The 10,258-nt window shown below is 45.6% G+C and overlaps 1 protein-coding gene across 3 annotated transcripts in view; it reads right to left on the bottom strand.

Moving 5' to 3' along the window:
- Window positions 1-8,169: 8,169 nt before the first annotated feature.
- LRCH3 (leucine rich repeats and calponin homology domain containing 3) overlaps window positions 8,170-10,258 on the bottom strand; it is a 62,287-nt gene continuing 60,198 nt past the window's right edge. For all 3 annotated transcript variants that reach the window (XM_086467791.1, XM_086467789.1, XM_086467790.1), the window contains one exon: window positions 8,170-8,370. In XM_086467791.1, coding sequence (XP_086323917.1) covers window positions 8,170-8,370 — 201 coding nt within the window. The remainder of the gene's footprint in view (window positions 8,371-10,258) is intronic.

Raw genomic sequence — 10,258 nt, 5'->3', positions numbered from 1 at the left:
AAAAAACCCTAAACAAACACAAAACCATAAATTGCAGGGGCACAGCAGTATGCTTCCAGAATTAGGAAGCTCTGTGTCCGCGTGTGTGGGGGAAAGGGTACTTTTTCTTTCAAAAATGGTATTAAAACAAAACAAAACAAACAAAAAACAGCGGAACTGGGTTTGCTAGACCAGTAAGGTGGGGGAGTGCAGAAATCTGCAGAGAGTCCCAACACGAGTGTCCCGGCCACTGGGCGATGGCGTGACGGGAGCGAAGGTTTTTACCCTGACCGACCCCCCTGAGCTTACGCCTCCCTGGCAGAGCAGCAGGCCCGTGCCTGGGCACCCTGGCCACGCTCCTCCCGGCCGCCCCGGAGGAGCTGCTCTCCTGACGAGCCTCACCTCGCGCCGCAGAAACCGCAGAGGACTCGCGGTTCTTGGCTGCAGAGTAAACTGCTGAGCGCGCCCAGCGGTGGGAGCGGAGCAGGGTCCCGAAACCCAGCAGTTTTGAGGAACTTTGTCAGGGCGTTTGACCCAGCTGTGGAGAGATGGGATCAAAGCGCACATCCGTGGTATTTTCTGCAGGGAAAACCAGAAATCACGAGGCCTTTGGAGAGACTGGTTTCCAGGGAGGTAAAGGGAGAAGAAAGGCTGGAGAGGGAGAAGCTGGTTAGGAGGAGGCTTTAGTCAGAGGGGGAGAAACACACACCAGGAGAGAGGTGGGCAGCCCCATGAAGGCAGGAACAGTCGTCCCAAGTGTCTGGTGGAGTCACCAGGAGGTCAAAACACGTTGCGGGGGCAGCTTGGTGCGCAGGGAACAGCACGCCGGGGACGTGCAGTGTGCATGACGTCGGGAGCATTGGTGGATCTCTGGCAATTTCTGGGCCTTGCATTTTTTATTTTTTATTTTTAAATAACAAAAACTAGCTGTGTGGAGGCAAGAAAAGGGGAGTAAACATTTTGGCTGATAAGAACAAACCTTTCAAATGCTGGGGGGGCACAAAGCAGCGGTGCAAGTTTCACAGATCAAACCCAAGACAGGATAAAACCAAGCAAAAGGCAAGAACGGCAAGGAGCACCAGTACTGGCAGCAGCAAACTTTGAGAGAGGAAAAAAAAGGGTGTGTGGGGGAAGCAAAGGATTCTGTACAAAATTACTGCTTCTCAGGGTCCAGGGAAGGTTAAAGATGTCCTCAAGAAAAAGCTTCTGATGTGGCTGCAGAATGTGTATAATAATGCTGGAATTTTTCTATCTTGGTTAACTACGAAAACTAGAGAAAGGCCAGGCCCATTAACTGCCAGCTGTGATGCTGGGGGAGGGGAATAAACACCCGACACAGAGGACGTGACATTCAGTGATGCAGCAGAAAACAGAAGATACTGTAATTCGTGTAAGTTTTAAAACTTTATTTCAAATTACCCATGGTTTCCTTTTACATTATCAATGTGCTAGAAGTTCACACTACTGGCAGAATACAGGCAATTTAAAATAAAGTATACAATATACAGACACATTTATATGTAACAGAAATTATGGAATGTATTTACAGACACACAGCGTGGGATGAAGCTTTAAAATCCTTTACTCCATTAATTACACGTTTACACTGTTTTCAGAAATAACAAAATTAGATCGCTTTGTAAAACATCACAATATCTATACAAAAGAATGTTAGACCCCAAAATTCACCTTAGAAGTCCTCTGTTTCTAAAACATTTTTTCAAAGAACCATTTATAGTCATAAAAGGGTAAAAACACCATTTGCCATCGTGTCACTACCAAGAACAACAGAGGCGTTCTCGGCGCTGTAAGAACTGGTCTCTGACTGGTGTAAGCAGCCAGCGGGGTCGGGGCCTTTATGAAAGCCCCCCCCCAAAAGCGGAAGACCCAAACCCCAGCTGTTGTGCCCCGACCACCGCAATGCCACCAGGGAGGGCCGAGTGCCCATGCTGATCATCTCGAGTGTGTCACCTCGCTGCGCCCCAGACGCTGCTGCTCAGGGCTCGAGGACGCGGTTGGAGGGATGACAGTGGCACAAGGGACCCAGCGTACGAACACCAGCGAGCACGGAACACTCAGATGGATTCCTCCCACATCCCCTCATGCAAATGCCCCAGAGAGGACAGACAGTTGCCTCTTTGCTTTAACACACAAAATAGAATTTTATACACCTTTTCTTTAAAATACTCTTTTCACGGGAGACAACAAAAATTGCACATAAATACACCAAAAAATCCCAACCCATTTTGCAGAAGAGAACTGAAGTCGGTTTTGGTATAATACGTTAAATAAACCATACGATGAAACTTCAGGTTTGGATTTCTGTCCTAAACACCTGGTCAGTTTAGTGTTTGCCAGCACGAAACCACAGGATTACAAGCATCCAACTAACATGGCCCCGGGCACTGAAAGTACCAGAGCGAACCGCTGCTTGGGGCGAAGCGAGCGGGCCTGGGGACTCGCCACCGCCCAGCCACGCCACCGCGGCTCCGCACAGGAGCCAGCGGGCACCGCTCCCGCGGGAGAGCCGCCGTGTGGCCCAGGCACAAGAGGAAATGGCCGTTTCTTGCAGTTCAGGCTCAACTTCCCCGCCCCATTGTTTCTTAAAAACCAGTATGAAAGAAACGTCAAACTCCCACCACCCTGAATGCTGTTAAGGTTCGTTTTCCCCAAGCGCTGGAAGCTGGACTGGAGCGAACAACGCACCCTCACAATTCCGTGAAGGGAAGGGTTTTCTTAAAATGGGCACACTGGAACAGCCCGTGAAGGGTGTGCTATTAAACAGCAACGCGTCCCTGTAAGAAGACAAGTGACCCGATGTTGGAAACTAAGCTGCAGTCAGTGCCCCCTGCTCAGATTATGTGCGGAGACACACAGGAAACACTTGTGGTCTGCACCGCTGCCCGCGAGCGGCAGAATCTTCCCCTCAGCAAACTCCAGCAGAGACTTCGGACGCTTTTACATAATCCTTTAAGAATTACCTACGCTCCTTGCAACCAAGTGAGGCGAAACAAGACCTGCTTAAGGAGGGCAGTACGTCTCTTCCTACGTGTACTGCAAGTTACTGGCATTTCCATCTCTTGCAGGGCTCAGGGCAACAGCTCACCCAGGGTGAAAAGGCTTCTCTTTTCAGCTGTGCAGTTTTAAACACCCTTCAGGTGTTCTTGTCCTTGCAACGCCATCAGCCAATGCCCATAAGAAGCAACTGGAATAATTAGGTGAAGGAAGGGATTCACAAGGCACCTTGAAAGAAATACATGAAGCAAAACAGAGCAAAACCCAAACTGCAAATCAAAAGGGGAAAAAAATCCAGCTGAGGCCAGTCCTTGCCAGTGTTCCCACGGCAGGTTTACTTCAGCAAAAGTGACTTTTAGCTAGCCTGCTCCCATTTCTTCTCCTTCCTTCACCCCCATGAAATCCTCTTGGTGTAATCTGCTTCAAATATATCCCCGGACGCAATACCTCCCATGCCCGAAGCTGGTCTCAGACCCTGTGTATTAGTAGCATAACACTCTGGGATGCTTTAAATCTGCCAAAATCTAACAAAGGAACTGCATGGGGGGAGAACTGGATTTTGCAAGGTCTTTTTTGGGGAAAAAGAAAAAAAATACTGGAACTGATCCAGTAGTGAGGTTGGCCTTGTCACTAGGACCAGAGCGCACAGAGCTCGTTCTTGCTTTGCAGATCAACTTCCCAGCAAAGTGCAAAACTTGTCGGTTGCCGCTTCCATTCGTGTACACTGAACTTCCGTTTTTATCTTAAGGAAAGAGGAAGGAAGTAATGGTAGTTCTGTCAAACCAGTGCATCTCTACATAAATTCCGATGATAAAAGGCTTTATTTATTAAAACCTCGTTAAACCGACAAATAGAAGCTACCTTTTGCAACAGATTGCTGCTCCGGCAACACGCAGCCCCCCCGCAGGAATTCAGTCACTGCGTTTTCAAAACGCCAGGTTTCTCAGCAGCTGGGACACCCACCAGGGTTGGCCCGACTGCAGGGGATGCTCCAGCCCCCAATAAACCTGTCACTTGAGAACGGGCTCCTAACGGTGGGCACGGCAGGCTGTCATCCTTCACACCGCGTTGAAAAGACATACATGGCTCCTCGTGACATCTACTCACCGTCTGACAAACTACTGAGTAACCAGACACGTCCCTGCGTGACCAGAAGGGGAGAGACACCGGAGATCTCCCCCCACTGATGTTGGAAACATTTTCAGATAAAGACACGTTAAAACCCAAACAGAAAGTGAACCCAGCAAGAACGCTGATGTGATTAACACAATTTGAACAGTTCTGGTTTAGTATCCAAGATGTTTCTCACGGAGGAAACACGCAGTATTTTTTCCTTTGGGAGAAAAAAAAAAAAATCTTTTTTTTTCCTTCAGATTTTAAGTAATGAGGACTTGCCATTACAAGTTACAGCCGTGTGAGGCTTGACCCTGTTATCAAACACTGCAGGTTAAGATTGTGTGATGCAATTTTTTAAAATATATAATAGAAATAGCTGTTGTTCTTTGAAGGCAGAGAAATTCCCTTTCTTTGAACCCTGCAGGGAAAGAAAGAAATTTCATTCCCCATGTGCCCACCACAGCAACATCCATCCTTTTTTCACAAACAAACTCCTGTAGGAATCGCTTTCCAAACTCTACACCCGCATCTTCATTCTACAGGGTCAGTTTCTACAGCTGGCTCCAACTGCCAGCCACTGGAATTCCCTGCCCTCCTCCCCATGAACTGTATGGGTTTTGTTTTTTTTAAATAAGGGGCAAAAATATCGATAATGTTATTGGAACCTGTTGTGATCTCCAAAAAAAGGAGAAATGAAGTAAAACATTCCTGTCAGGAATCACAGAAACTCATTTCCTTAGAACAGACTCTGTGTGTTTGGATGCACTGCATGGGCAGTAAAGTCTTCACGTCCTTCTACTTAGCCAAGGTAACCCAAAAGGTCCCGGAGGTCTTTACACAGCAGACAAGTGGTGAAGTTGCTGCTGCTTTGGGGGTGCCAGCTCCAGGAGCGCCTGGACAGTCACAGCTACCTGTGTCAAACCCTTCTCTTCTAAAATATGTAGAGGCAAACATAATTGCTCCTGAATGGGGAACAAAACAAAGACAAAAACAAAATGGATGAAAAACACTCAACTGAAAAGAAAAAAAAAAAAAATTAAGCAAAAGGTGACTGAAATATGAAATGTTATGGACAGCCAGCACACACACACACGCGGGAATGAAATGAAATCTCTGCTTGTGGCTAAAGAACCGTGAACCTGACTACTCGAAGGAAGAGGCCTTGGGATAATCCATTATTTATTAGGAAATTGTACAAACAAGAATTTGAGAAAGGATTGTGGGAGAAGTGGGGAGCAGCAAATTGTCCTCTGTCTCTGCCCACACTGAAACGGGCCGCGGTTTATGAAACTACAAGTAGATGAACTTAAGGAGGGCGAATGCTTTGCTTCAACACGATGAACCTGCTACAACCCAGAGCAGGAAAGGAACCACGGCTTCCTTTCCAAACCACAGCTGCCTGTCGAGGGCGTCCTCGTGCAGGCAAGCCTGCCTCGCTATCAATCGTGAGGGAAGACCTGCTTTAAAGCAGAGAACGTGGAAACAGCGTGCAACAAGTCTCGGAGGAAATGTCATAGTTCAGAGCAGTTCTCACCCCACGAGACACACTGCCCATCCGAAGTCCCGTCTGTGTGAGATCTCTGTCACTACAAAACTTCCTTGGAAGGCATGAAAACGCAGGAAGCACAAGTTGCTTTAGGGAAGGAAGAAGACAGACTTGCTTCTACATACGACTGCAACAACCTTGATCATAAATGTAGAAAGCGCCCTTTCTCCTGTTGAAGGCCATGAGAAATCGACAGTGTATTTACAGGCAAACACCCGGCCTGTTACGTGAGGGTCACTACTGCTTATTTATCCTCCAGAAGTACACCTGCTTAGCAGGCTACCTCCAAAATCCTTCTAAGGAATAAGAGTAATACACAAAATGCAAAAAGAGGTTTCAAAGTGTTTATTAATAATTGTGCTAGTCTCAGTCTAAGAAGGATTTAAAGCCTCATCCTAAAGTCCTTGGCACATCCTGGCCACCCTCACTCCACAACCGTCAGGAGGATACATGTCCAACAGTTCTCTGTATCTGGAGAAAATAACCAAAGTGTGTCCTGCCTATAGAGCTACAGAGGTTATTTTTCACGTGCTATTTCCACATTTCTCCACTCTTTTCTTTACTGGTTTTTGATGGTAAAGAAATCCTTCGGCATAAGCAGTGGCAGCCAGCACTCCTCCCGCCAAGCTCAGAGCGGAGAGAAAACAAAAGGACCCAGACTGAAATTCTCACAGTAAGCCGTATGATCAGGCTGAAACACATTTTTCTTCCAGCAAATTTATGTTGTTTTGGAAAAGTGTGCTTTTTGAGAAAATACTTGTAAACATGAGCGAATATGCCTTATCTTTTTGCTCATGTAGGTAAATAGATAAGGGGAAAAGCTTTGGAATGACTCCGTACCACAGACAGACCTGACAAACAAAATTTAAGAACTGGAAGGCACTGGTAGTGTAAAACCCCTTGCAGCTTTTATCACAGTGTTCATTAGAAGAAGTTAAGAAACATAGGAACCGAGTTCACTTCAGTTCACACCAGTAAGCAGTGCAAAAATAGCTTATTTAAAAATAAAACAATCTCCCCTTGTCAAAGGTCCCCTCTTTCCTCAAAAATGTTTTGCTTGGACAGAACGCTCTGTGTGATTTGGAAAGAGGGACCAACTCCTCTGCTTGCTCCTTTGTTCAATACTCACTTCGTGTCACCAGAGCTCGCGGGATCCACGTACACGTAACACAATTTTACCGGTAGCGACCACATTTGCAACCGAACTCCTGTGTGTCTTAAACTGTGCTTCAGAGCTGTGGCCAGGTTAAGGTCGGAATGCTAACACCACTTCAACGGGGCTTACAAGGCATTTACTGCATTTTCAGATATTACAGAAATTTATTGAAAACACATTTGGAACAGCCGTTTCACTTAACACTTACCTGTCACTGCTCTCTCTGAGCAGAGTTCCCTGAATCAACCTACACTCTGAGGAGACATGGTCTTTTGCACATCACACCGGGAGTGCCCTGAAGTTCTGAGGTGTCCCTGAGACATTCAAGCATTAAAGCACCAGGATGCTTTTCCTGGGGAGGGAAAAGCTTTGAAGCTTTACGGAAGACTACCTGAGTTTTGTAAAACAGTGAAGAGTGATCGTGCAGCCAGGACTTATTTCTGCAACTGTGTGTTACAGAGGTTTCTGAAAATGACAGGATAAGAGGAAGAAGGGAATAAGCACGGAATGAGCATGGGTTGGAGCGCCCACAATCAAGCGGCAACTCAAGAAATTTTTGTTAAGTTTTATCCAGAGCACAGTAAAATGACATTCTGTGGTATCTGATAGAATCTTAAAGCTTTTTCCTGCTGCGCCAGAAAACTTTTCTGTCAAAGCTGCTGAAGAGCTCAATTGTCAGAGAAATTTCCTGCTTGATCTGTTATGAAGCTTAAGTAGCTCAGGATTCACAGACAGCTATTTTAAAAATCCTGACTCAACGTAATACACCAGAGTCTACAAATACGAGAAACCAAACGCTCTCAGAAGCGGGATAAGGGACTGGGGGTAAGAAAAAAAATAAAAAACAAAGTCCTGTGGACAAAACTTACCAGACCATGTCTCCTAAGACTGTGAGATCTCATCAAGAACACTGACATTGAAAAAAAATACTTCGCATTCTTTGACAGTTTTCATCAGATAATCCTCAAACAGTTTCCTAAAGCGGGTGCAATTCCCATTACACAGATGGGGAAACTGAGGCACAAACTGACATCATCAGTTTTTCCAGTACTACATCACTCGTCAGCAGACTCTAGCATGCACCCACATGTCCTAACCTCAGCCCCTCGCTCTAGCTCACGGACAGCACTTCCTCCCTTGTAAAAACACCGTATCTGCTAAACGGGACACAGCAAATACAAACGTGAATTGTGTCACAGACGGTTGTGGGGGTGCACCAAGGTGTTGACACATCGTACTTGCCACTCTGTCCCATCAGTGGGAAAGAGAGCACTTCATACACAGTCTTGACAGAACCCAAAATCCTTTCCCAAGCACCAGAGTGATGGAGGGAGGAAGCAGCGACACTATCCTTCAGCTAGAGAAAAAAGACCCAGCGATAGAACATACAGAGCGTTAGCATTAGAGTACAGTAAAACACCACAAAGCCCCAGAGCTGAATGGAAAGGGAGACAAGACTGGATTCTTCTGAATCTGTCCCCAGGGAAAGAAGAGTCTCAACTGTTCTTTTAACGCTGAGGTTTAGCTGAAGAATGTCAGAAGGGGAACAAAGATTGTCCTGTCCAGAGTGTGTGAGCAGGAAGGGAAAACAGACAGAAAAAAAAGGTCAGTCAGTTAGCCATAGCAACATCCACGAAGCAGTCAGTCATCAGACATCTCAGATACAACCTACATGTTCGAGAAGCGTTACCACAGCTGGTTAATTCTTGCTAAAGAATCTGCAAGACTCTCATTGCAAAGAACCCACTTAATGCAAACATTAGCGTTCAGTGAGGTACCCCTCACCTGTGCAGCTTAAACACGTAACAGTCTTCCCTGTTAAAAACAGCAGTTTACACAGGCCTCAGTGAAACCCATTTTTCTCCAGGGGAAATGAAGAGGCTGCAGGTTGCTGAGATGCTGCTGCCACTGAGTCCTCACCACAGCTAAGCCTCCACATGTATCTCAGTTAATGAAAACAGTAGGACAAGGGATTATTTATGCATAACTGATGCTTGAATGCAGTATCCTGCAGAAATATCCATTACTAATTAGAGTTTAAATGTTCTGTAACTATTCCCACTGTGTACCTTTTCCCTCCCTTCCACACCACTGTTAATCAGTGAAACCCAAACGCACATATTCAGCTGTTCAACTGTCGGTTTCTTTTGATGCCTGGGTTTTAACTAGCAAAGTCCTGCAGGAATAGCTGCTCCACTGTGGTGCCTGTAATTAGCATTTTCTAAAAGCAGCCTTCCTCTTCGAAGATAAGTATTGCTACATAGATCCACACCTTCAGAAAGCCTTTTATTTTTGTAATTAGAATTTAAATGAAAGGAAATACCTGAAGGCATCTTTTCTTGAAAAACACACTAGGCTGCCACACCTTTCTTGCACACAGATATCTGACGTTCACATCTCAGTAGATAAGTAACACAGACATGAGAGAGCAGCTTTATAGTTCAGGTGGGGGTATTTCAGTAAGTTTCCCCAGAGACAAGACACTCTCCTTGAACTCTTTCACGTTAAAGCAAGAAATAGGAGAAAACCAGGAGGGTCCCAGGCAGTAGGTGTGGCAGATACAGCAGACTGGGTCTACAGGGGACTTGCTTGTTTGTTTGTTTTCAAATGTGGGGTCATTTCTGTGATCTGCTCCGTACTGCAATCCCATAAAAATTACATCTTCATATCTGAGCGAGATACAAGTAGGGCAGCTGGGAAAGAATTGAACAATTTTGCCCCAGGCAAAAACATATGTTGTGCAGTTCTGCTGGGAGTAAAAGTCTGAAGTGACTTAGGGGACCAAAACCGTGCAGGATCTCCAAGTACTAACGATCACTTACAACTCCCTACCACATTCCAACGTGATTCACCACTGAGTTGCGTGAAATTGCCAGGCAGCTCACTAAATATGCTGGCCTAAAATCCCAATGGCTCAAACGCCTGCAAGTGAAGCTATCCAAAAATACCACAAAATACTCCATGACTGACTCGAGAACATTGCTTTTCGAAAGAGCGGGAAATGAATCACTGGGTCTACTTTTCCCTTTCACACTACAAAAGAAAGAAAACAGCACCTACAACAGAAACACTAAAGTGCAAGAAACCAAATCAATTAATGGACTAGAAGAAAAATTAAGAAAAACATGACGTACATCAAAACTATTCGCACTGAGACAGCTGTCGAATAAGACAAAGCAGAAAGGACAGGACAGCATAAAACAGGGTAACTGGACTCAGATGGACTATTTTATATGTTCCCACCTCCCAGATCTTCCAAGTTTCAGAAGGGGACAAGGAATACCAGAAGATAGACTTCTACCCCTGGTAGGTAACGAAAGAATTAGGATCTACGCAAAGACAGCTACCACCAGAGAAAGGCCAATAAAACTGTGAGCTGTTGGTCAGACAGTAAAGACGTTCATGTAAGAGAATTATTCTGAAGGAATGCAAAACATCATCCAAAT

This window comes from Leptosomus discolor, chromosome 7, assembly GCF_034619465.1.
Source record: "Leptosomus discolor isolate bLepDis1 chromosome 7, bLepDis1.hap2, whole genome shotgun sequence".
NCBI classification, from domain to species: Eukaryota; Metazoa; Chordata; class Aves; order Leptosomiformes; family Leptosomidae; genus Leptosomus; species Leptosomus discolor.
The sequence above is the reverse complement of the archived record's forward strand: the minus strand, read 5'-3'. Positions and strand labels throughout refer to the sequence as shown.